Source organism: Mya arenaria, chromosome 1 (assembly GCF_026914265.1).
Source record: "Mya arenaria isolate MELC-2E11 chromosome 1, ASM2691426v1".
Classification (NCBI taxonomy): Eukaryota; Metazoa; Mollusca; class Bivalvia; order Myida; family Myidae; genus Mya; species Mya arenaria.
This window is the reverse complement of record NC_069122.1, coordinates 60,934,886-60,962,109: the sequence shown is the minus strand read 5'-3', so window position 1 is coordinate 60,962,109 and position 27,224 is coordinate 60,934,886. Positions and strand designations below refer to the sequence as shown.

The 27,224-nt window shown below is 34.2% G+C and overlaps 3 protein-coding genes and 1 non-coding gene across 4 annotated transcripts; 3 read left to right on the top strand and 1 right to left on the bottom strand.

The window, feature by feature from the left end:
- The first annotated feature begins 572 nt into the window (after positions 1–572).
- On the top strand, positions 573–2,903 carry LOC128228384 (uncharacterized). Its single transcript, XM_052939676.1, has 5 exons — positions 573–650; positions 1,090–1,144; positions 1,304–1,389; positions 1,679–1,752; positions 2,765–2,903. The coding sequence occupies exons 1-5, from the start codon at positions 573–575 to the stop codon at positions 2,901–2,903; spliced, it is 432 nt and encodes a 143-aa protein (XP_052795636.1).
- A 10,198-nt stretch (positions 2,904–13,101) lies between these two features.
- Positions 13,102–18,379, bottom strand: LOC128235385 (uncharacterized). Its single transcript, XM_052950199.1, has 5 exons — positions 18,185–18,379; positions 17,012–17,117; positions 16,112–16,218; positions 14,666–14,838; positions 13,102–14,153 (listed from the first exon to the last, which is right to left on the bottom strand). The coding sequence occupies exons 1-5, from the start codon at positions 18,309–18,311 to the stop codon at positions 13,875–13,877; spliced, it is 792 nt and encodes a 263-aa protein (XP_052806159.1). The 5' UTR covers positions 18,312–18,379; the 3' UTR covers positions 13,102–13,874.
- Positions 18,380–18,481: 102 nt separating this feature from the next.
- LOC128235502 (zinc finger protein 850-like) lies at positions 18,482–26,655 on the top strand. Its single transcript, XM_052950318.1, has 2 exons — positions 18,482–18,527; positions 22,611–26,655. The coding sequence occupies exon 2, from the start codon at positions 22,692–22,694 to the stop codon at positions 24,777–24,779; it is 2,088 nt and encodes a 695-aa protein (XP_052806278.1). The 5' UTR covers positions 18,482–18,527; positions 22,611–22,691; the 3' UTR covers positions 24,780–26,655.
- On the top strand, positions 22,114–22,190 carry Trnaq-cug (transfer RNA glutamine (anticodon CUG)). The gene has a single exon. It is a non-coding gene; the product is annotated as a tRNA-Gln (tRNA).
- Positions 26,656–27,224: the final 569 nt, after the last annotated feature.

Here is a 27,224-nt window from a genome sequence, read left to right as displayed (position 1 = left end):
GACATAGAGTCTAAGTCTAAATGTCTAAAATATGTTTTTAATGTTTCTATCGTTGAATAATGTACTACAAAAATTAAATATAGTAGTAATCACTTGTGAACCCACGCAACTGCATGTATGCTTTTTTTATTTAATTATACGTTAAACATGTGGTATGTGGTGCATGCTTCAACAACAGGAACATACACAAACAGGTAATCGTTCAATATGTATTTGAACGCTTACAGAAACAAGCTCAGTAGCCAAAAAATTAAAGATAAACACCGTTTAATGGCACAGGGTAAACGCCAAAGACATAGAACACAAAAACAAAACGTCACAAACAAGAAACATGGAACAGCAGTACAAAACTCCACAAACAGCACAGTGCATATTCACTATATAAAAACTAGGTATGTTTATCAATGGATTCTTAGGTACCACCTTAAAACGGTCAGTAAAATGTAAATTTACTTTGGGTTTAAACCAGTTTACGTGCACATACACCACTGTTTTGTGTGTGTTTTTTTTTCCATTTCCCAGGCTAGTTGCTTGACTTGGTACCAGATATATACTAAATACTAAACCCTCGCATGGAAACAAAGACTGCTCTATTTAATCCATACAGATTTGAACCATACTCGGTGTCATCCGCAATTGTAGTTCCAAAAGTAAGTAACCTGTGTTATGACAGGTTCATTACGCAGCTTAAGATTTAGATAAGTTACATACATGTTTACCATTGGCAAATATCTAAAATTCTTATTGCAATCATTGGGATTGATATAGTTCCTGTTATTTTAAGTGTTGCTATTTGAAATTAAATTTATTAATTAAAATCTTCTTCAAGAAGTATTTCTGATAAAAACAATCTGAGAGTTAACGTATGTGCCTACGTCGGTAAATGACGTTTTTGTTTGATATAAAGTGATAAGAGACATTAGCCAGAGTGGGATAGGTTGAAATTGTTTTCAACTAAGACATTGCTATTCGACCAATACGGTGAGGAACACTTTTAAATGTGTGTGACTGGAATTCATTAAAAAAGTAAACAATATTCTTAGTCGTGATGTAATTGATACAGTTATTCTATTCATTTCACTCTTTCAGGATGATGAAACTATGCTAAGAATAACAGCATTGCTGATTTTAACTGGAGTGCAAGGTTTGTGAAAGCTCTCCTTATTAAGCTTTGTCCTTAGAAGTAATTAAAAAAGAATATAGTTATCTTTTTCTTTTACTTAAAACTTTTGAATTATCTGAATTAAATAAGGAGTTTTTGTTTCGTTTAACAGTTGTAGCATCTTACACATATTCTTTGTAGGGGCAGTTAGTCTGCTGTGTTATTCATGTTCGGATTTAGAGTCAAATGAGCTGTGTTTCAATGTGGTGCAATGTCCAGGTCTACAGGTAATACTAATAAACTGATTTACATGTATTTGAAGCATTGTATATAAGTAAAGAATTCGTATACAGCATATATACATTATTCTAAATATAATTTATATTTATAAATATAGATAATTACCGACTGTAAACAAGCAGTTTTAAACGTGTGCGAGTTTTTTCTCGCAATTTAGAGTAATATTGTTATTTTGTTTTCAGAGGACACCAACTACGGAAAATATATATATCGTATGTATACTTCTTTAGAATTGATACTCTTTAGTTTAAACAAATTCCTTTTTCTGTTTCAAAGAAATGTTATGGGCGGTCGGATGGGATGCTAGATGGTCGCGTGACACACACAACCGGAGATGTACCTCTGAACTCGTAAGCTAACATATTTTCTATAAAAGCGATAACAACACATTAATTAAATGCGACTTATTTTTAAGTATGAAAATTAAAATTAAACTGCAAAACAATAACTTTAATATAGATGCCTATACTTGCGTACATAATTACAATTATACTTATTTTTGTCTGTTTAATAATTCTTTAACTAAGAAATATTCCTAAGTTACACGAAGTAATATTATGGAGGTCAAATATAATTTGAGAAGCAGTCAACATTTTTATAATGAGAACTTAAATAACGGAAGCTTTCAAAGAAATAGCAATATCATCCACAAGAAAATAGCATTTAAAATAAAACATCTTAAATGGAAATTAACTAAGTGTACATCAATTGATCTTATCTTTCTCGATAACCTTTACGGGACTTGCTAATGGTTTGTAAATTGCACTTTTGTTTAAAAAAAACACTAACTAAAGTGTTTCAAATCACCAGGAGCGTTTGAACTAAAATACAACAGCTGTAACCCTTAAACAAATGTTGGTGTACGCTCACATATTATCTCTGGTGTCCACGATTCCCAAACCGTTGCCAACGCAATTCAGCAAAAGGTTGTAGCGTGATTGGTTGATTAGCATTATTAAGTTATTCTTTTAATGTGTTTGATAAAAGTTAAAACATCAAATGCAGTCTGCATGAGTCCCTGTGGCCGAGTCATTATGCTATTGGTTTCCTTTCTTGACTGTACCTGCGACGGTTCGCTCCCCACTAGATTATTATTTTTATTCTTGAATTGTATTTTTCTGCAATTTCGGTATCAAAGATTAAAATAAGTATAAAATAAGTGTTTTCAGATGCATTATCAGGGAAACTAATTTTCGGTCCTAAAACATAAGCGAGTCCCTTTAAGTTTTATTTTTTCACCAGGCAAAACAGCAAAAGTTTACTTTAATAATTAATATAGCGATTCTTGCTATTAGGAACTATATATCCTTCATGTATATAAACAAACTCTTAATGCTATAAGAATCGATTTATTGGCTTCAGGCTGCGCCACGTAGGAACGCAACAACAGGAGGTTTTAAGTTTTGTGCGTCCACGTGTTCAGATGATCTCTGTAACCTGTATGCTTGTTCACCAAGTAAGACTGAAAACTGTTGTGTTAGCTCAAAAGATTTCCACATAGTATGATGTCGAAAACCGGTATAAGATCAAAGTTCATGTCTGCAAAGCTTTGGTTATTGCTCCTTTAAACATGATATACGTTAAATATTCGGCTACTGGGCTGTTCCCTGTAGTTTCAAATAATCATTTAAAATTTCAAACTTAAGTATAAATGGATGAAATAGTTATATTGGTAGTGTCAAACTGACATAAATCGATGTCGAGTACGGGTTGTCATATTAGGGCAAGATAACCTTCCCTTGGTTGAGATCTGGACAAAGATTCTTGAGTCAGAAGAGGAGACCTACATAGTTACCAATAAACCAATGTTATACTCTCTTTGATTTAAGAAAACACCACAAGGCCACCAAGATGTTTGGAGTGCGACATGGTTGAAAGTCCACATGAGTGCACCACTGTGATGGAATGTGCGTCAAATGAGGTGTGATGTTCACTTTAAATTGTATTTGCATTACTAAGTATTCGAAATTAAAGTTGCAGTAACTATAGTTACATATAAATGCCCTTATACATCTACGACATCGCTTAAACCGGGGTAAAGTTAAAACCCAAGTTTTGTCTTGGTCCTAAAATTATTTGTACTGAAAACATAGGTATCACGTATTTCAGAGTGAGCCATCGGTTTAAATATCACGATGTTTTCCTTTTAAGCCCAACTGCCTATATTTCTCCCAAATTTTGCCCGAACCATACGTTGCATTGCTCAAGCCATGGAAATATGTTTTATCAAGTAATATGAAAATATTTAGTTTTGAAAACGTTTGGTGGGACATGAAACGTCATTTGTTTTATGTTATTGTTTTGTTACAGATGTGTTTCACCCAAAGGTTTCATACCTTTGGCCACTTGAGGTATCGACTTGGTTGTGTTTCAACAAGAGTGAGTGTTAGCTCCGAAAACCTTTTTATTACTTCTTTCTGACACCGAAATTTTAGGAAATAAATCATAATCATAATTCATATCTATTTTTAGTCAGACGCGTCTTAGGTCGGTGCTAGTGTGAAGTGTTGCACCTAAATAGTGTCAATGAATAGAAATTATTACTACATCATACATACTGCTACATGAATGTCGCGCATTCAAATCGGTAGATAATGCTTCTTTCGTCCAGAATGTATTCTTATTCATGAAGCTTAACTTTTAATTGTTTTCTTTAAAAAGCACTGTGATCCAAGTCCCCTAGCGGCGGGAGCCATTGCTACATCCAACACCACCGACTGCGATGTATGTTGCCACGGTGATCACTGCAACACACACGCATGCTCCACCCAAGGTGGATTTCATATGTTAACAACAGTTGTTCTAAATAGTCATTTGATTAATTTATAAGAACCAAAAGCAACAAACTGATACCCGTTTGAGCATAATTTTGACATAATGCTGAAAACCCTACAATCAGATGCGTTATTAACGCTTGTCATGGATAAGACATAATATTGCAATTTTTCAACTATACATGAACACAGTAAATACAGCTTTATTAATGTTCCCGCAGCAGCCAATTGCATATAACTGGTTAATTCTTTGGTTTGGTCAAAGTTAGTCATAATTATGCTTATCGATTGACCAATATGTATTCCATTATTGCTTTTAACCACTCAAATCATTTAAATATGCATACTGTCCAAAATATAACTTATTGAAGTTTTATACAATGACAATTGCTATATATACCATTGCTATAAATACTTAAGTCACTTTACAGATAAACATGATAGTGCCAATGGCTGGCCATATAAAATGCGGGAAATACCCTGTAGATGCTTTCTTGTTAACAAAGTTTTAACTCAAAAGATAATTAAAAGTTGTTTAACTGAAACATTCTCTCAAATTGTGTATTATCTGTCCTACAAAAAACATAAAATGCATGTAAAATAGTCCATTTCCTTTGGTTCATTGGTGTTCTATTGTTTCCAGCTGCAGGAAACGTGTTTCATATGCCATCATTGTCACCAAATATACCATGCGAAGACAAGAACCCAGCGCTGTGTGCTGCCTTAGGTCGCCTAAATCCAGACAGTTGTAGAGAATAAACAGTGGTGGAGCAGTGTGCGCGCTCCTGTGACGTTTGTGGTAAGATCAGTCTCGCGTGTGACCTGTGTATGTGTTTGCTACGCCACTACCTGTGGGACGCACCTCATGCAAATTTCTAGCTTGGAGAAATAGTTTATTAAAGTATACAGTTCTGTTCGTTTTATCTGAAAAACTAAATTTCATTCATGTATCCGTTTAAGCAATAATCTCAAAAGAAAAACAATTGTCTGTTTCAGTGAAAGATCGCAAAATATTTCACCTCGTGAACACCAACAGAATATATTTCACTCGTCGCTACGCCAATCGTGAAATAATTATTTTGGTTTTCACACAGTGAAATGTATTTCTATCTTACATACTGGAACAAAGAATTATCTCCTACGTAATCTGTGGCACCAAAGGTTTGGATGTGTGAAACTCCCGAACATTGCAGATGGATTTACAAGTCGATTGTTGATCAGTCTTTGTAAATATAGGCTCACTGACTAAAACTTAATAATTGTTTCCCATCATAAAAGATGCCATTACCGTTGTATACTAATATATTTTTCAATTTCCAATACTCTTATGCCATAATCGAATCTACGTAAACATGTTTGACGCAGATCACACACATCGACAATTCTTATTTATTTTCTAGATCACTTTGGTTGGATGACGTGGGGTCCATGGGGAACCTGTTCTGTGACATGTGGCAACGGAATTCGACAGCGGCATTCACAATGTGACCATCGCCTGGACATTGTGAAGGGGATGAGTTGTTACGGCTTTCCACCAAATAAAAGAGGTTGTTGTGATAGAGGTATATTGACGCCATTCCAAATTGTTTTTAAGATATTATTGGAGGCACACCTCTAACGCTACGCTCGCCCGTCGGTGGCGTTTTCCGTCTAACTGCTTCGCACTCCGACACTGCTCGATTTTATAATAAATTATCATGATGACTGTGTTTATGTATTCGCACATTAATATTTCCCCCAAAAGGCATGTACCTGACACCGTATTCAGACGACCCGGAGTTGATATTTGCTCTAAGCCCTTGAACAGTTGTAGCATTTATTGTTTGAAAATCATTCTCAACATGGAAATGGTCCAGATCTTCGGTTGAAAACATATACAATTTATAGTATCCGTGATTTTCTCATCATTCGTGGAAAATTCCTTAAACTGTGCATGGACTTCTTGTTTTTAACTGTTCATTTCGTATTCTTTTAAAAATCTAAAGTTCATTTATCCTACCGCATTTCCTGGTATAATTTGCCTAACCCCTCACCCGCATAATACCACATCTGGACCGCCTGCCGTTAAAAAACATACGTGGTGCGTTCACCGAAACTCGCAGTGAACATAAAAATAACTTGATAGTTAAAGTTAGTCCGATACGATTTCAAATTTTAGTTAAGGTTAGTCCGATACGATTTCAAATTTTAGTTAAGGTTAGTCCGATACGATTTCAAATTTTAGTTAAGGTTAGTCCGATACGATTTCAAATTTTAGTTAAGGTTAGTCCGATACGATTTCAAATTTTAGTTAAGGTTAGTCCGACACGATTTCAAATTTTTAGTTAAGGTTAGTCCGATACGATTTCAAATTTTAGTTATACCCGTGACGTCTGTTCGCCATCAATGTTTAACGAATAATCTGGAGGTATTCAATATTTATGCGAAACGCTACAGAAACAAGACAAGTAACAACAAGTTTAAACATAAACCCGATTTAATGGCACTGGGTAAATGCCAAAGACATAGAACATAAAATCACAAACAAGAATCATGGAACAACAGCACAAAACTCTACAAACAGCACAATGCATACATACTATTTATAAAAAAAACTAGGTGTGTTTATCAAGGATTGTTAGGTACCGCCTTGGAACGGTCAGTAAAATGTAAATTTACTATTTAAATTTACTACTTTATTAGTAAAATTTACTAATTTTACTGTAAATTTAAGAAGACTACATAATCGAACGTGTTCTTTTGTTCATTTAATTTTAACTGATTCTGAATGGAAACAACCTTATTACTTATTATTAGCAGCGTTTTACACTATTACAACGTATATACATATATATGCCGGTTTGCATCATAATCTAACAGTTTTGCGCCACCTTCTTCAAATTAATGGCATTTATTTAAGTATTGATTTCCTAAGAATTCGCTTCGGAACAGAAATGGTACCAAAAATCATGAAGCGTTCTGTAACTTGTGATTCGATCATATCAAATGTATATCGGCGTCGATAAGAACAGAAGCTGAAATGTTATTGATTATGACGGTTATAAATTTGAAATCGATTTGCAATTTACATACGTACATTTGATTTTCAGATTGTGTTCAGCGCGGTCTCTCTGGCAGTCTGTGCACTTGTAGCGATTGTTTTAACGTGAAATACCATTCTGTCTGCGGTGACCAATACATAGATTCGTGTGATTGTCGTGTGAGAACTTGTAAGTCAGTTTTTTATTACATGACTGCTCATTGTCATCTTGATGATAATTATTGTAACTACTTGTGTGGTTATAATTTCCATTGAGTATTCAAAGATATTTTTTTCTATTTCCGACGGAAGTAAATCCCAACCTACGCCTTTTGATATATATATATTACATAAAGGTTTTTTTCTATGACGTAATAATAATAATAATAATAATAATAATAATAATAATAATAATAATAATATTATTTGAAAAAAAAGACAAGATGTATTGTCCATTTCTATAATAAAACCTCCAAATCTCTGTTAAGACGGCACACGGCAATAAGATTAAGATCAATACACAGAAGTTGTGTACTGTACATTTTTTTTTTATTTTTTTTTTTTTTTTTTGTGGGGTCACTTATAGAAGGTTTAAACTAGGCCTTTAAGAGCCCACAAAATTATCGTTTAACAAAAAACTACGAAATTGAAAGCCCACGAATATAAATGATTTCACAGTATATAAGTCGTTCCGGGACGGTAATCATACAGACAACTGGGATTCAGAAACGTTTGAAAATATATACGAAGAAATCACGCAGTGAAATTGAGACAGGCGGGGACCGAACCTTAGTCACTTGGTCACTAGGCCTTTCCAGATCGCTTTTACCCATTGCAACACCTCGAATGGCCATGTAATTATTATTTAAAGCAGTCTGTTTTAAACTCGATGTCTTGATGTTATTTAAAAGCTGCACTCTCACAGATTTGCCGTCTTTATAAGTTTTTTATTTTTTGTCTTGGAATGAGCAAATTTGTGCGTAAATATCTGCAAACCAGTGAAAAAAGACTGTTGACAAAAGATCAGATCGCAGTTTTTCATATTTCCGTTCCAAAATTATTTTTTTTGGCTTAAACCGTTACCAACGGTTTAGGAAAAATGCATAAAACATCATTTTTTAACTTTAATATAAACATCTGCGATCTAATGTTTGTCAGCAGTCATATATGACTGGTTTACATGCATTTTCGCATAGTTTGGCTCGTTCCAAGACAAAAATTAAAAAAAGTTGTCTAAACGTTCAATCTGTGAGAGTGCAGCTTTAATGCCCTGCAATAGGTTTGTAAATGGCGTTAGGTCTTGTCCGCTCAATGAATTGAGAATGGGTTGACCTAGGACCATAAACCTGACGTGGTAAGTTGCCAATGGCCGGTATATGTCCCTATTGATTTTAGGATCAGTATGTTAAAGGTCACGGTTAACAGTCTTATGAAAACGATGTCTGCATGAATGTAAGTAGCATTTGTCTGGAACCGGTAGTCGTTCCTTCGCGGTCTGGTTTGCAGGACATGCTTATATCAGAGTGGTGCTTAACTGTAGTTCCAGTTAAAAGAGTGGGTGCCTTTAACCCCATTTACTAGAGGCCCCAGATCTGACAAACTCCAGATCTACCATCAAAATCCATATCTACTACAAGCTCCAGATCTGACAAACTCACATATATTATATTACAGGCTCCAGATCTAGCCAGCTCATATCTACTATTAGCTCCAGACCTGGCAAACTCATATCTGCTATTGGCTCCAGATCTGGCAAACTCATATCTGCTATTGGCTCCAGATCTGGCAAACTCATATCTGCTATTGGCTCCAGATCTGGCAAACTCATATCTGCTATTGACTCCAGATCTGGCAAACTCATATCTGCTATTTGCACCAGATCATACAAAATTATATCTTCTTTTGGCTCCAGATCTTAAAACACATATCTACTATTTTCTCCAGATCTTACAAACTCACATCTTCTATTGACTCTTGATCTGGCAAACACATATCTACTATTTTCTCCAGATCTTACAAACTCACATATATTACAGGCTCCAGAGCTGGCAATCTCACATATATTACAGGCTCCAGAGCTGGCAATCTCACATATATTACAGGCTCCAGATCTGGCAATCTCACATCTATTACAGGCTCCAGATCTGGCAATCTCACATCTATTACAGGCTCCAGATCTGGCAATCTCACATATATTACAGGCTCCAGATCTGACAATCTCACATATATTACAGGCTCCAGAGCTGGCAATCTCACATATATTACAGGCTCCAGAGCTGGCAATCTCACATATATTACAGGCTCCAGAGCTGGCAATCTCACATATATTACAGGCTCCAGATCTGGCAATCTCACATATATTACAGGCTCCAGATCTGGCAATCTCACATATATTACAGGCTCCAGATCTGGCAATCTCACATATATTACAGGCTCCAGATCTGGCAATCTCACATCTACTATAGGCTCCAGATCTGGCAATCTCACATATATTACAGGCTCCAGATCTGGCAATCTCACATATATTACAGGCTCCAGATCTGGCAATCTCACATCTACTATAGGCTCCAGATCTGGCAATCTCACATATATTACAGGCTCCAGATCTGGCAATCTCACATCTACTATAGGCTCCAGATCTGGCAATCTCACATATATTACAGGCTCCAGATCTGGCAATCTCACATATATTACAGGCTCCAGATCTGGCAATCTCACATATATTACAGGCTCCAGATCTGGCAATCTCACATATATTACAGGCTCCAGATCTGGCAATCTCACATATATTACAGGCTCCAGATCTGGCAATCTCACATATATTACAGGCTCCAGATCTGGCAATCTCACATCTACTATAGGCTCCAGATCTGGCAATCTCACATATATTACAGGCTCCAGATCTGGCAATCTCACATCTACTATAGGCTCCAGATCTGGCAATCTCACATATATTACGGGCTCCAGATCTGGCAATCTCTCATATATTACGGGCTCCAGATCTGGCAATCTCACATATATTACGGGCTCCAGATCTGGCAATCTCACATATATTACGGGCTCCAGATCTGGCAATCTCACATATATTACGGGCTCCAGATCTGGCAATCTCACATATATTACGGGCTCCAGATCTGGCAATCTCACATATATTACGGGCTCCAGATCTGGCAATCTCACATATATTACGGGCTCCAGATCTGGCAATCTCACATATATTACGGGCTCCAGATCTGGCAATCTCACATATATTACGGGCTCCAGATCTGGCAATCTCACATATATTACGGGCTCCAGATCTGGCAATCTCACATATATTACAGGCTCCAGATCTGGCAATCTCACATATATTACAGGCTCCAGATCTGGCAATCTCACATATATTACAGGCTCCAGATCTGGCAATCTCACATATATTACAGGCTCCAGATCTGGCAATCTCACATCTACTATAGGCTCCAAATATTTCAAACTCACATTTGGGGGGGGGCACTTATAGAAGGCCTTTAAGACATAGGGAAAGGATATCAGATATGTGTGGAGTCAAGTCGGTTGTGAACAGAAATTCGTGCATAACTACGAATGCTTCCAAGGCCGTAATCCCGTCAATAATTGATAGAGCTGTCGTCATGTGTGTGTGGTCTGTCTCTCGTCATGTGGCGTTTGTGCCATGACCCTGTGTCTCTAAACAGGCTTTGGATATGAAAAATATATTACGTTCATTGATTAAAGACACGAAGATTGACTATTCGTTTACAAAAATGGAAATATCAATCTCATACAGATTATATAGTTTAAGAATTTACATTAGATTAGTTATAAACATACGTAGTACTCTACCCCCTAAAATTCCCCACATGTTGTTTAATTTAATCCAAAAAGGATGAATGGTCAAACGTCACGAAAATTATATGATTATGTTCAGTAACTTTTATTTATGATTGTGTTAAATAATTATACTTTTACAAGTTTATATTTTAATATCATTTGAAAAGGCTATATAGCATACATGTTTCATGTACTGTATATCAAGTTAAGTGTTTCTGTGTGTATAGTTTATGAATATAAAGTGCTCATTGTTTCAATATTAGGTGGTTCCGGAAAAAGAAATTCGCCAGCAGTGAAGAGGGACCACAATAAAGTGAACCTGAAACGAATAATTGGTGCTTGTGGTTGACTGAAAACATAAATTGATCTTGTTGTATATTACTCAAATATGAAACGAAATAAAAATGTTGTCAACTTTTGCACGACTGCATGTCTGTTTGTATATTCGTTTAATGCAGAAATATCAAACTTGGCAAACTGATTTGCAACTGGGGCTGAGGTATTGTGGTCGGCGGGTGGTGCCTCATCAACAATTGGTTTGCTTAAACAACAGGGGTGATCTTCAATATGTAACTATATGACTTATGGCCATACAGCATGGTATAAACTGTATAGGTCCGTTATTTTATATCGAGCAATCTGATTAACTACATCATTCGTAGATCCAATTAAGAACGGTATTGAATACCACCCCTGAATTCACAATTTTAGATCAATACGCCTGAAAATGATTTGAAAGAATGGCTTGGTGAGATTTCAAACATGTTAAAAAATTTTGGAAAACTTCAGAAACTGATCTTTGTGAAAATTGAATCAGAATGCTTCGCTTTGTTAAGTCTCGATCAACTTCGAATAAGGGTAGTCTCGGGTTTAAACTAAACTTACAGTGAATTGACCTTATTTATATTGTATTTTTCCATTTCTCTTCATCAAGTAGTTAATCGAATGCAATAAAAGTTTGTAATACATAGAGGACACAATGGCTATGATTATGATATATTATTGATACCCCACAATAGGTATTTTCATAAGCAACCAACACATCAAGGTCAGTTTTTGCAGAAATGTTAACGTGATAGATGAGTAAACGTCTCTAGAGCCACTGACCCCTTAACCACCTAACTTCATGTAACATTGTCTGAACAGGGCCCATGACTATGAACAGTCTCAAGTATTTTTTTCAAATAACAAAACTGTCAGTTTTATTCCATCCCTTTTACAACATACATGGTTATAATAATTATATACATGTAGTCGTAATAATAATGGAATCCGATTCAAGAACTTTCAATAGTCATATAATTTAGTTACGTTCAAAAACAACCAAATTAAAAATATTTTTCAGAATTGTTTTTAAGAAAAGTACTTAAAATGCATTATTTGGTTGTTGTTTTTTTTGACAGAGTTTTATAATTACTTCTTAATATATCACATAATGTATTATTTGTATGTATTATGAAGTTAGAAAATATGAGTTGTCATATTTTAAGATGTATTAAATCTCTTTAAGAACTGAAGAAAGTAAATCAAGGGTGAATGAGCAATTATCATAGCCCTACAAAAGCCGGAAAACAATATTCATTGTGGATTTCACATAATGAAGAAAAATGATTTTAAAACCATACTGTAAAGTACATGGAATAATAAATTGTTTTTAACTCTACATCTGAGGCTTGCAAAATTCAGTAAGCTTATCCACCAATAGTTTTTCTAACACTATGTCAAAAATCTAAACAAGTCCAAATATTTTTTTTTAGACATTTGACAAATTTGAAGCAAAAATAAGTTTACACAGGTCCGTTTGATTTCGTTAAAAATGAACAACAATTTCTTTTTAACAGCTGAACTATTAAATGGGTATCTCAGTGAGCAAGTAATTCTTGTTGAAAAGGGATTTATACATGGACATGTGCTCTTTCAAAAGTCTACACATGTTCTATTTTCAAAGATAATTATGAAGCATGACACATCTGCAGCCAATTGTATAAAAACGATTAAGTTTTCAGTTTGGTCAAAATTAGCCAAAGTAAATGTTTATTGATTGGTCAATATTAATCAAATAATAACCACTAAGCAATGAACTCGTTTTAATGAGTCTACTAGCCAGAATATAATGTGTAACAAATTATGAAAGTTTTATATAATTGTAGATAACCATATTTTTTGGGATGTACCATGTTAAGGTATCTGACCCACAATATGTGCTCTTCCTATGCCTGGTGAGCGGTGACATCATTTCGGTCTCGTTTGAAAGGGTCTTAACAGCAGAAAAGGAACAAACAAGTTGTTTTTTTTGGCCTTCAATGACTGCAGCCTTTAGATATTGCAAGATTAGTTGTTTATGTCTGATTTCAGTTGATAAAAAAGAGACAATATGCAAACTATAATAATATTACGATTTGGTCATTTATTTCACATATTAGATATCATGAGTGCAGTTGTACATCAACACTGTTAATACGTGACAATATTATAATATAGGGAAGATATTTTTCCTATTTGTAAAATATGAAAGACGTGTTCCTGTGAGACCATAAAAAAAATGTGGACAGCTGCTTAACTATATTTCATAAGTTGAAAGTTCACTCTAAATGGAATCTGAAGTATACAGGCATTTTTTCATCAATTTTATTATACAAATCTAATACTATCAAATCAAATACAAAACTACATATTTCCCATACCTTATGTGATAGTAACATACTTATATGATATTCACTACCAAATAATTATGAAATCTGATTAAAGAATTAATGTAAAGAAACACACAATAATAATCAAATAGCACCTTGAAACACATAATACATAAAATATAAGACTACTTCTAAGTATATGTATTTCAGATGATTATTCACCAGATAAATGGAATCAACTTCGCTGTGTTTTTGACGTATTTGATAAAGTCTGGATTTGTTCCCCATCGTTTTGCTTGCTGCTTCTCTTGAATCGGAACACCGCTGACTTTAAGCAGTAAAAATGTCACAAACAGTGGCGATAGCACACTGGCATACTCTTTTGCTGATGTCATAGCAGATGATGAGGTGAGAAAGAGACCTGACCACATGCAAATTTCCCCGAAGTAGTTTGGATATCGCGATGTGCTCCATAGCCCTGAGGTAATAAATTTGCCCTGAAATAAAACAGTTCCAAAATAAAATAATCATTCATGACTAGTAACTAGTGAGTGATTGTGTGGGGAAGTGTCCTCTTAAATTGCCAAGCAAACAAGTGAGGCAAGTTTATACATCCTACTAGGATGGTCACTTGGACCATACTAGTATGATTACCAAAACACTTGTGCATGAAGCAGTGAACTTATGATACATGTACATTAAGACAGAATTTTTACTGACCGTTAAATGACAAATAAGAAATAATAATTTGAAAGCAAGCTACACATGTAGTTTAAAATGTATGGAAAACCAGTGGAAGCGATAATTAAGGGGACAGTGTGTATATTATTATTTTTAAAAAGAATTGCAATGCTATCATAGGATCATTTTATATACGAAATTTCATACAGTGCAGTCAAAATAGAAGCTGATGGGAAGATTTTTTTAATAAGCAAAATACTCACCATCTGATATAAAGCATGTTCATTCATTGAGAATCAATATTAAATGTTCTAAAAAATAATAATACCGCATTGTCTGGGTTGGCTTTAAATGCTGACTTCTGGTAATCTGCTATTGACTCAAACAGGAAACCAAGCGTCCAGAGGCCCCAGCCAGCATAGTCTCTGTAGGTCAGAGGCTTGTCTTCTTTCTTGTTGTTCAGGACCAGCACCGGAAGCAATGTCACAAATATCCACAAACCTTGGGAAAAAAGGTAATATTGACTGACATCGTGCGGGTTTTGCTCAAAGAAAAAGTTCCCCAGAAAAGAAACGCATGGACATGTTATCTGCATTGGGACTCATCAAATCTATAATGTGCTTTGTCACTGTATCTATGGATAAAACAGGATGACCTGGTCCCAATTTCTCAAATTTCTTAACTGTAAATCATTCAAGTATCTTATTTCATAAAGCAAAATTACTAAAGGTACTTCAATATGATTTCATAAAAATAAAAAATAGTTTATCTTATTGATTTCAAATATTTACTCTACAAGCCTCAAACTCTTTAAAAAGAGAATATTACACAATTTGTACCAAATCAAAAATATTGTACTGAGGTTGATCCAGTTATTAGGGACTTAAGATGTTTTGAGAAATTGAGGCCAGGTACCTAAAAAGAGAATGTTCTCACTGTTTGATCTTTGGTTGTTTCATTCTGCTGAAATCTTACATGTGCTGAAAAATGGCATTTCAAGACATAATGTCACCATGACATTGAACTATCATAACAGAAATCGCTAGGGGTCATCTACTGATCATCATCAATTGCAAACTAACATTATACCAGTAAAAAGTTGTTCAAAAGCTATTGATCCGAAACATATGCCCCATTATTTTTTTAGTTAACATTTACACGACCTTGAACTTTGACATTTAGACTCTAATAGTCAATGGGATTATCTAGTGGCCATGAACACTGTGTATTCCAAGTATTGATTCCTTTAAAAACAAATGTTACTTCACTGACGACAACGCCAGACAAAATATTCCCTATGTGTATGCCACGGTTTGCAGTGGACACTCAAACAAGAGCGATGCCAAGTGAAGGTCAACACTTATCTGTCGTTAATCAGTGGAAAAGGGACATAACTTAATAATTATTTAAGCCAAATTGTACTGCCCAGCTAGGCATGTGCTTATTGTCTCTGGCGTCATGTCTACAAAGTTTCATTTAAATACCTTGATGGTTTGATATATGGCCTTGATTTAAGATCATGCTCTAATACAATGAAGCTAAAACCACCAACAACACCAAGGCTATGGCAATAACTTGATTCATAAGCAATTCATTAACATGATATAACATAAGCATTAACCATTTCAAGAACTTAATTCATTCCAGTGGAGGTAACACGTTTATGATGTATTCATAATCATGTCCTCAACAATGCAGCTTTTTCCCATGATGTTCAATCATGATAAGACCCTTGCAAATACAGAAGAGCTTCATACTATCATTCTAATGTTACCTTGAATGGTCCAGTATACCCAGAACCGACCAGGGTTTCCTCTGACACCGTTAAACCGACTATCCTTGCCTTCCTTCAGTACACGAGTGAACAAGAACAATCCAAGCCTGCAAATGTTCAACCATAAATATGAATGATGCAAGCCATGTGTTAGTGGTCAACATATTTTGTCTAATGAAAAGGCAATATTTCTGAAATTTTCCAAACATTGATTTCATTAAAGCAGCAAGTCAGCATTTCTTGATTTTAATTAGATCAAGTGTTAATAAAAGCAGTTTATAGCCCAGTTTAATAGTTGGTAGTTTACACAATATAATGAAGACAACTAAACACTTAAAGGTTGGTAGTGTGTACTTTCACAAATTAAAGGTCATGCAACTGCGTCCCATCACACCATTTATTTTTTTAAGTACATACTAATAATCTTAAGCCACAAATAGGTGACTTCACACAAATTTAAAACATGTCTTAGCAGTACGCCTTTAAACACGTTATTTTTAAATGGTTGGCTACTGGGCTTGTAGGGTGTATTATTGCAAATTGATATTGATTTTTTTATTGATTCTGTTTAATATAATGTATATGACCAAAGCAAGAAGTTAAGTCAAATCCTTGTGTTTTTTTCTGGATTTTTTACCCTATACAAATATTTATATATTATAAAGACCTTGTCTTAATAATATATAATGTATAGGGTAAAAAATTCGATAGAAACAGCTTAAATCTGACCGTCAGATGTAAATAATCCATGTAAGCACCTCTTTAACACACCCAGTTGATCTATCTAAAAAAAATACAACTTAATTATGTGTCACATGATAAAATTCCCAATGGTCACCAATACGTAAGTGCTTTCCAAAAATTGTGTGAGACATGTGTCTGTTATACATTATGAATTACCTTGCCGCCCACGCCATCACCATACCAGAAGTGACCTTCTGTCTCGTGTAGAATGTTTTGCCCCATTGCAAGCTTTGGTAAGCAAGGTAGAAGAATGTACCGGACCCTGCAAGCAATACATATAATGTTTCAAGCATTTCAGCTGATAGATATACATGTATGGCCTTAAAAAATTACATTTGGTTCAGGTTACCCACCCCTACCTCTGAAAGCGGCCCGTAACATTTTAATAATCAGTTGGTAAAAAATAATCAAAAAAGTAAAAGGCCTACCTACCCTACCTTTGTTTTGAAAAGGATGTAACTCGAACCAAACCTTTTTTGTGGCTCAAGTTCGTCTGATGTTGCTAAACCCAAGCTTAACAAGTTCCATATATTTATGCTTATATCAATCACTCTCTGCCTTGCAGGCGTTTGTTCACAAGGTTTTATAAAAATTACTTATTCAACAAGAGCTGTCGTAATACAGCCACTCGACTACGCCGCTTTGACTTAGAAGTGAATACAATAACGATGTAATATTACCAAGTTTGGTCTCTTTATGTCAAACCTAACTAAAATTATGCGATACATAAGGTGACTTTGATGCTGTCCTCCTACCAGCCCACACGAACAATGACGCAAGTCATTCAAATAACTTGATTTCCCATTATGAAAATGTGGTTAAGAATATACAAATATGTCTTTCAAAAGAAATAAAAAAAATATTTTAAAAAATCAAGGGCCATGATTTGTATTTAGGGTTAAAATGAAGTTATGTTTCTTGTCGTAAGATGGTCATAAATAATAATTTTGAATTTTATTAAGTGCATTGAATGAGCTGTATATAAGTTTTTTTTATTAAAATCCCAACTTGCCCTTAACTTTTACTTGCCTAAAACTTTAACCTAAGTCAATCAGGGGCCATAACTTGTATTAAGGATATGGAGTTATGTAACCTCATTGGGTGATGGTCCTGAACAATTGTGTGAAGTATTAAGTCAATTGAATGAAGGGTATTGGACTTATAAGTGAAAATCCCAACTTGCCCTAGAACTTTAACCGGACGCCGACGCCGACACCGACGCCGACGCCGGGGCGAGTAGTATAGCACACCTATTCTTCGAATAGTCGAGCTAAAATACATAGTCATAACCAGTTGCAGTAAATAAATAATAAAAATTGCCACACAAACCTGCTAAGTCATAAAACTTCTCCGTCTGCAATAGTGAAGCAAGCGCCCAAAGTGACCACTGGATTCCAAAGTCAATACCAGCAGCCTTTGCAAACGTGTTACCCATGATGAATTCAATATCTAACATAATCTTGTGAACTTTGGTCCCTACATGTACATTAATACATGTTTGTGTTCCAGTTTTTGTACTTTCGGTTTGTGGATGAATAAAGGGAGAAAACCAATACTGTCTGTTAATTAGACGTTTTGGTCTATTTCCAGGGTTACTTCCCTTATATATAAATATGCCATGGCTTTCGTAAACATAAAATTAAAAAAAATGTTTTGATGTACAATGCGGAATGTAAGTGGATTGTGGAATTCAAACAAGTTGATATATATTTTATTTAATCTTTAACTTCTTCATCGAAAACTCAATGAAGAGCAATAAGGCCAGAGGTTTTTTTATTTGTCGTTTTACGGGAGCGCCGTACCTAAAAATTGCAAAACCCAAATAAGAAAAAAGATTCAAATTCTTAACTCTATTTTTACTGACCGCTTCAAGACTTAGCAGTCAGTCTCTGTAGTTAATCAAGCATGTTTTGTTGATAGAATTAGCGCACGACTAGTTAAATTAATTCCGAATTTTATGCCTTTCGCAGATTAACAATGAGGTATTTTAATGTTAATGGCTCTTTGTAGCAAAAGTGTGACAATTGTTTACATCAGAAAAAGATGGTGAATTTGTCATCTCTTTGATGTAATAAAGCAGTGAAGTAAATTAACACAAACAGTTAAAACAAAAGTTATTGGCATATGGCCCTCTAGTCTAAATAATTGTACATTGACAGATTTTTTTACAATTTTTAATATGGCAAATCCTTCACATACAAATTGTTCTGTACCAAAAGTGGGTAGTTATTCCAACAGTGATTCAGGGTTAAAACATATTGCTTAAATAAAATAGAATAAAAACAAGAAATATTACCAGATAATTTTATTTTATATATAATAAGTTCCATAAACAAAAAAATAAATATCCAACGAATAATTATGAGTTTGATGTGGGGGTTTTATTGCATACTGTCAAAACATTATGATATATACATGAATGGCACCTGCATGGGTGTGGTTCACAGTTGATAACAATTGGAATACCTCGGAGATGGCCGAGTTGTTACGATTGTATTTACAGGGTATGTCGAAGTTTGCCGGAGATGGTCAAGTTGTTCAGATTGGCATAATTTTTGTCTGTGTCAGTCAAGTTTCATTTTTTGGGGAAAGGTAAATCCTGTGTTTTAATGCATTTAAAGCTTGTTTTGTGCAAAATAAATTTGCACTTACATAGAAAAATATGATTATATTAAGCCTTAATTATCTATTTCAAACATAAAATACTTCTCTAAATACAATTTCAATATTTTTCAAAAAAACCCGATTTTTACACAAACCTCTTTAGACATTAGGGATTTGAAGAATCCTGTATAACAGGTCTATTATTTTAGACTTATCACTCTAAAAAATGTCCCCTGGTATTTGGGGGATATGTGAATGACAAACACTGTGTATGATCATTTCTACCAATTTCACTGCCTGAGCCATTTTTGACTGATATTTTATGAAACCAAACACCTAGAGAGGAACGATATTGTTTACCTTGCAATTCTAATGATATTATATATGTCCATGTTATTCTGATGTTAGAAAGAAATATCGAAAACATTGTCACCATATGCACCCTTCTGTGTACAAATTTCTACAATTATTAAAATCAAATAACAGGAATTAATTAATTAAACTAGCATTTCATATTAAAGAAGTTTGTGTTATTAGAAATAGCTATTCAATTTTAGAGAGATAAATGTTCAGCCTCCAATTTTTGTTACAAATTGTTTAATAATTATGTGATACTTTTGTACCTATTATAACAGCATATATATATATATATATATATATATATATATATATATATATATATATATATATATATATATATATATATATATATAAACAATTTACCATAACATTTTGTATATACATATTGACATGATATATGAAAAAAATGTATGTGTATGTAGATGATGTACATTGTACCAGTCTGAATAAAATGTCTTTTCTGTTCTGTTCTATTCAGGCAATAATTGCTCATTCAATATTACAACTGAAAGAAGAACTTACCAAATTGTTGATCGTAAAAGAGTTTTAAAGGAAATCATCAATAGCGAGATTTCTGGTTCTAGTGTAGAGGCCATTTTGTTACAATTTCATTATCAATCTGAAATAAAATATGGTTCCATCTTCTCTCAGAAAAAAATCATCAGTATCTTGTTTTCATTGACACCAACAACAATGATGGTAATGTCTGCAGGCAAGTTAGGTAAAAAAACAATAGTTTGACATTATCAATATCTCACATATTCATTGTAATATATATGCCCATCATTTTATAACATAAATTAAATATATATTTACATGTATGTAACAATGATAGTTTTAAAATGCATTTCTTTTCTATATTTAGGTAGTTTTTACATACTATTTAATAATTCAGAACAAAATATTTAAATGTTTCTTTTACAAATAAGAATAACAATAATATCATAAATTTAATTTCCTTTTCAAACTTGGCTTCTCTTGCAGTTATGAAAACACAGTAATACTGTAATAGACACATTGTTTTACAATAATTAGAATATAAAAGTCTATTTTCGCCAGATAATAACTATCTAAAACTGTTTTGAGATACTCATTCTGTTTTAAGTTTAATATTCTGACAGCAGCCTTAGGCTAAGTGATTTCCTTTTTATTAATTACTGGGTGTCAACCTATTTTACATTTTCTTCAAAATGGTAGCAATTATTGAGATCAAATTAATGATTTTTATTTGTGTCACTGTTTATGATTTAATGATGCTTGTCAAGTCTGAGATCTCTATCATATTGTTGGACACTAGTATTTAAGATGAAGCTAATGTCTAGAAAACCATATGTGTGTTTGCCTTCAAAATGAAAGGTCTTGATTACTAAACAAGATTCATATTCTTATATCTGGTATGTTGTCATAAATTCTCTATAATAGAATATGTTTAATTCAATATATTTTAGAAAATTACTTTTTTACATCAAAGAGTTTAAATAGTTTGTTGAACTGATTGTTAAAATGTTTAATAACATTAAAAAAATATATTTATTTGCGAAGAAGTTTGAATTATGTGTAAATCATGTTCTTTAATAATTTGTCTATAAATATGAATCATTATTCAGATATAAACATTGAAATAATTGTAATATAAAATGTTGTTGACCGATAAACCTTTCACATGCAATTCTAAAAGCGATTTGTATGCAAATATTGTATGGTAATTTCCTCACATAAGTTAATTCTTGTAACATATTTTGTACTTAAGTTTGTTGATATATACATGTTTGGTTTCAATAAAATAAACAACAACAAAATTATGAGGTTGGTGGGCCAAAAAGAGGGCTCTTCAAAAATGTCAAAACAATTCAATATTTCCAGACTTTATGGGAAGGTAGGAAAGATCATTATGAAAATATGTTACATGACTATACCCCCAGCAGATCTATTGAAAGAGTCTTCTAACAGTTGTAAGCGGACCTTGCACAAGAATTTCGAGCAATCCGACTAGCCAATACATTGTATAAAAAAGGCCATGACAATTATCTAATGTTTATCTTTCGGAAAAAGATTTCTTTCTATCCATTTATAAATATGTATTTACTTATTTATTTACTTATTTATTTGCTCACTAATATATGCAATACACTTATTGTTGTAAAAGTCACATACAGTTACTCATTTTTTCTTCAAAAGTGTCCTCTTACAGATGTAAGCTCCTGTTTCACTAGGACGAACACCAATTTTATACTCGGCCTTGCTTCGGACAAAACTGGTGTTCTTAGCGTCAAACAGCTTCTTACATCTGTAAGAGTCCGCCCGGTTAGCTCAATCGGTAGAGCGTTGGACTCTGAATCGGACAACCCGGGTTCGATTCCCGGGCGGACCAGATCACTTCTGTTGTGATTGGTTATGAAATCCTTTCTATGGCCATTCGCACTGTACCACTGCCCCTGGCATGTACAGAAGTTGTCAGTTCCTTGCAGAGGTAAAGGCACCCAGTACTGGTTCTGCCCAGGATAGGTGTGCGGTGGTTGAACTGTCACTCTGGGACCCTTCAATGTGCTCACGCCGGGACCCGGAGTATAAACTACTAACACCACCACCTACATCTGTAAGAGAACACTTTTGAAGATAAAACTCATTCTGTATCTATTACTAAAATACTCAAGGCTGTCTGTCCTCATAGGCTCAAACACTTATGGTTTTATGTTCATTGAGGTCTTTCCAGGGCATTTGTCATGTTTCTGTAGTAGCTCTTGTTTCTTTGGAAAACAGAAATAATGATTTATTTTATTTTATTTTTCAGAAATTTGATGACAGCAGACAGAGACATTGATGTTTATTTTGAAGAATAACTGTGTTAATGAGAAGATAAAACAGAATAAACATGCATAAATGTTTTAAGTGCGAGAGACAGTTCACAAGAAAAGTGTCTTTGCTTTTACACAAAAAAGTTCACAACCCAAAGCAGCATCGATGTGATTTTTGTCAAGAACTGTTTGTGTCTGTGTCTGGTATTTTATTGCACATGAAAAAGCACATTGGTGAAACATACCGGTATTCCTGCCTAAAATGTAAGGAGCAATTTCCAAATTCTAGGCAATATATTGTTCACTCAAGAAGATGTAACAAAAGCCAATATTGTTGTCATAAATGTGATACACAGTTCTTTTCGAAGATTTCTCTACACAGACACAATGCGGCCCAACATTTTTGTGACAAAAAGGAGTATGCTTGCTCTATTTGTAAAGCAAAGTGTGACAGTATTGCAGCCTTCAATGTACACAGAATGGTTCATTTTTCGAATCCCTACTACTGCCGCATATGTGGAAAAACTATAAGCTGCAAAAAATACATTTCGCATATGAAAGATCACGATGGTAAGGTGGGCAAGTTTTCATGCCATATTTGTGGGAAATCATTTACAGATCAGAGCTATTGTAACACGCATATTGAGGCCCATGGAAATACAAAATCATATGAGTGTGATATGTGTGACAAGAAATACTCAATTGCTAAGTCATTAAAGGTGCACAAACAAACTCACTGTAGTGATAATCGCCCATCGAAGCCATGCATCTGTGAGGTATGTGGTTGTAGTTTCAAAACATTATCACTCTTGAAGGCACATATGACTGTTCATACAGATTTAAAGCCGTTTGCTTGCAAAGAATGTGACAAAGTGTTCCGGACATCTGATAATCTGAGAGAGCACGAGAGGAGACACAAGGACATCAAACCTTTTTCATGCAGCTTTTGTCAGAAAGCCTTTAAAACAAAGAGTGACTGCAGAAAGCATGAAAGAATCCATACAGGTGAAAATAGAAAGGCATGCCCCTTGTGTGGAAAAGTAGTATCAAAGTTGTCCAGTCATATTCGAGACGTACATGTTAGTCGTGAAAAAACGCACATGTGTTCTTTGTGCGATAAGGGATTTTATACAGCAGGAGATTTGAGGGTCCATGTGGACAGGCATAATGAAGCCACCACTGAGTGCAAAATATGTGGAAAGAAACTTAAAACCGTTTCTCTAGACTATCACTATGCACATGTTCATAATGATGTCAGGAATTTTAAGTGTAAGTTTTGCCAAAAGACCTTTAAAAGTCAAATAGTGTTAAAAAAGCATGAAAAAGAGCATGATGGGAGGAAACACAAATGCGATGTTTGTATGAAAATGTTTGTGAGGGCAGCTCATTTGAAGAGTCATATGCTTACACATTTAGATTTGAAACAATTTGAGTGCAAAATTTGTAGCAAAGAGTTCCGGTTTTCAGAAGGTTTGCGCTCTCACATGAAAAGGCATTCAGGTGTCAAGGAGCACATATGCCAAATTTGTAATAAGGATTTCTATGACAAAGGGGATTTGAAGAAACATATGAAAATTCACACTGGGGAGAAATCACACTCATGTACATATTGTGACATATCTTACACAGAGCTGAGGACTTTAAAGCACCATAATGCCCGATTCCATGCAGACAAGCCCGGACTCAAAGCTAAGCTCCAAAGGGGTGCTAAATCAAAGAAATCGTATGAATGTAGCATTTGCAAAAAGAGTTTTCAGACTAGTTCTGGTTTGAAAAACCACAGTGATTCAGTTCATGGAGAAAATGTGGAATGTCTGCAATGTGGGGAAAGTTACAAAACAAAGAAAACATTGAAAGTGCATATGACTTTAATGCATGGCCTTCGAGTAAATAAAGACTCACCTTGGATTTGTAATATATGTGACATATCATTTAGTACAAAAGGATTTTTACTTAGACATGAGGAGGAAAAACATCTCAAGGGAAAAAGCAAAAAATGCCCGTCATGTGATAAGACATTTTTTGTGGATCATAAACTTCGGCAGCACATGCTTGTCCATCCAGAATTTCAGTTTTCCTGTGATACTTGTGGGAAAAAGTTCATGTCTGAGAAATATTTCCAACAGCATGTAGCCAATCATATTGTCAAAGGATGTTTGTTGTAATTATCAAGCATTGGCAAATGTATATATATTTTGTGTACAGAAAAAATAGTTTGTTTATTGTTTGTGCAGACAATACGCCTTGTAAACTTATGAAGTATTTCTTGTCTAGTCAAAATAGTTGGTTTATTGTTTGTGCAGACATTTCACCTTGTAAACTTATAAAGTATTTCTTGTCTAGTCAAAATAGTTGGTTTATTGTTTGTGCTGACAATACCCCTTGTAAACTCATGAAGTATTTCTTGTCTAGTCAGAATAGTTGGTTTATTGTTTGTGCAGACAATACCCCTTGTGAACTTATGAAGTATTTCTTGTCTAGTCAAAATAGTTGGTTTATTGTTTGTGCTGACAATATATATACCTTGTAAACTTATGAAGTATTTCTTGGCTAGTCAAAATAGTTGGTTTATTGTTTGTGCTGACAATACCCCTTGTAAACTTATGGAGTATTTCTTGTCTAGTCAAAATAGTTGGTTTATTGTTTGTGCAGACAATATACCTTGTAAACTTATGAAGTATTTCTTGTCTAGTCAAAATAGTTGGTTTATTGTTTGTGCAGACAATATACCTTGTAAACTTATGAAGTATTTCTTGTCTAGTCAAAATAGTTGGTTTATTGTTTGTGCAGACAATATACCTTGTGAACTTATGAAGTATTTCTTGTCTAGTCAAAATAGTTGGTTTATTGTTTGTGCAGACAATACACCAAGAACGAAGTGTAAACTTATGAAGTATTTCTTGTCTAGTCAGAATAGTTGGTTTATTGTTTGTGCTGACAATACCCCTTGTAAACTTATGGAGTATTTCTTGTCTAGTCAGAATAGTTGGTTTATTGTTTGTGCTGACAATACCCCTTGTAAACTTATGGAGTATTTCTTGTCTAGTCAGAATAGTTGGTTTATTGTTTGTGCTGACAATACCCCTTGTAAACTTATGGAGTATGTCTTGCATAGTGGCAATAGTTGGTGTGTTGCTTTGCAGACAAAACATGTAACTTTATTGGTGGCGATGGTTGGGTGCCTAGCATACTGGACTCTGAATCAGAGGGTCATGGGTTTGATCCCCACTCTCAGTTTTGTTGATGATAGTACTGGTTTATAACCCAGGAATGGTAAATGGTTCTTAATCACATGTACATAGAAGATTATTAAAACTGTACATATGTTCATCACTAAAAATCTCTACAGAGTTTATATTACATCTTCTTGATCGTCAATGATGAAAACATTAAAAATATTACCTTTACTCTAGTTAAATGTGGATGGTTGGTGACCCATATATTTATGGTATCATTTTAACGTGCTTTGGTTACTAATGATTGCCATTGAATACATAAAAAAATGACCGACAAAAGTATAGATATTGCAGCCCTATTTCAAATGAAATCCGTTGTGAAGTCATTTATTGTGTAAGCTATCAATGCTATGATAATTTAAATAGAAATGAATTTATTAAAATTGGTATGATTTTAACATTATATTCATGTCTTTTGAGTATTCATTGAATCTTTCCAACTGATACCAACAGTAAATTGGTCCACCATGCATCCTAAATTCAAATAATTGTACATTAAATATAAGAATATATTATTGTGGCAGGGGCTCTCCAAAAGCTTGTCTAGCAGGGAAAATGTAAGTTACTGTGTTTGTAATATTGTAATTCTTGTTGATTACTGTTGATTAAATGGATCAGGAATTTTGATGCTATTTTAGATTTATGTAAGAAGACTTTATATTTTCAAAGTTGAATGAATTGTATATACACATAGGAATTACAGATTGTATTGTAGAAAATGACAAACTTTTTTGTCGGGCTAAAAAATAAAGTATTAAAATATTTTTTATTATTGATAAACTATTGTCATATATGCAGTTGAATAAAATTTATTTATTATGGATTGTTGTTTGTTTATTGGATATTAAGATTGCAAAATAGTAGGATGAGTATCTGGCAATTAAGGGGCTTCGTTGAATTTTAAACCAAATATGGCCCTTTTATAATTCCCCCCCCCCCCCCCCCCCGGAGGCTGGCTCATAATAATTATCTGGGTATATTCTTGCCTGAAGCATATATTCTTTACACATTCAGTTTTAAACGCATTTTTTTACCCTTTAAACACCATTATTTAAAGCCATGTGTCGGCCCAGGCCTTTAGTGCCTACGTGGAGCCAGGTCATGTTTAATGAAGGGTTCTAAAGTTCTTGAAATCAGGATGGAGAGCTATCAACTTCAGACAAGCGTACAGTTTTTAAGATGGTGCTTAGCTCACCTGTGCACAAAGTGCTCAGAAAGGGCTATTGTGATAGGGTGATTGTCTATCGTCATCCATCGTCAACATTTTCGTTCAAGCAACTTTATTTCCTAAACGTCTGGTATAATTTCGACAAAACTGCACAAGAGTGTTCCTTGGTTAGTACCCTTCCAGATTCCTTAAAAAACGTCCAGAAC

What these genes read in the sequence shown, in the direction of transcription:
- LOC128228384 (XM_052939676.1), top strand. Translation starts at nt 573, where the DNA reads ATGGAAACAAAGACTGCTCTATTTAATCCATACAGATTTGAACCATAC. An exon ending in TGCAATGTCCAGGTCTACAG is followed by an intron (nt 1,390 to 1,678) that starts GTAATACTAATA and finishes TCTGTTTCAAAG; the next exon opens with AAATGTTATGGGCGGTCGGA. An exon ending in GGAGATGTACCTCTGAACTC is followed by an intron (nt 1,753 to 2,764) that starts GTAAGCTAACAT and finishes TATTGGCTTCAG; the next exon opens with GCTGCGCCACGTAGGAACGC.
- LOC128235385 (XM_052950199.1), bottom strand. Translation starts at nt 18,311, where the DNA reads ATGTTAGATATTGAATTCATCATGGGTAACACGTTTGCAAAGGCTGCT. An exon ending in GTGATGGCGTGGGCGGCAAG is followed by an intron (nt 16,219 to 17,011) that starts GTAATTCATAAT and finishes GAACATTTGCAG; the next exon opens with GCTTGGATTGTTCTTGTTCA. An exon ending in AAGCCAACCCAGACAATGCG is followed by an intron (nt 14,154 to 14,665) that starts GTATTATTATTT and finishes GTTTTATTTCAG; the next exon opens with GGCAAATTTATTACCTCAGG.
- LOC128235502 (XM_052950318.1), top strand. Translation starts at nt 22,692, where the DNA reads ATGCATAAATGTTTTAAGTGCGAGAGACAGTTCACAAGAAAAGTGTCT.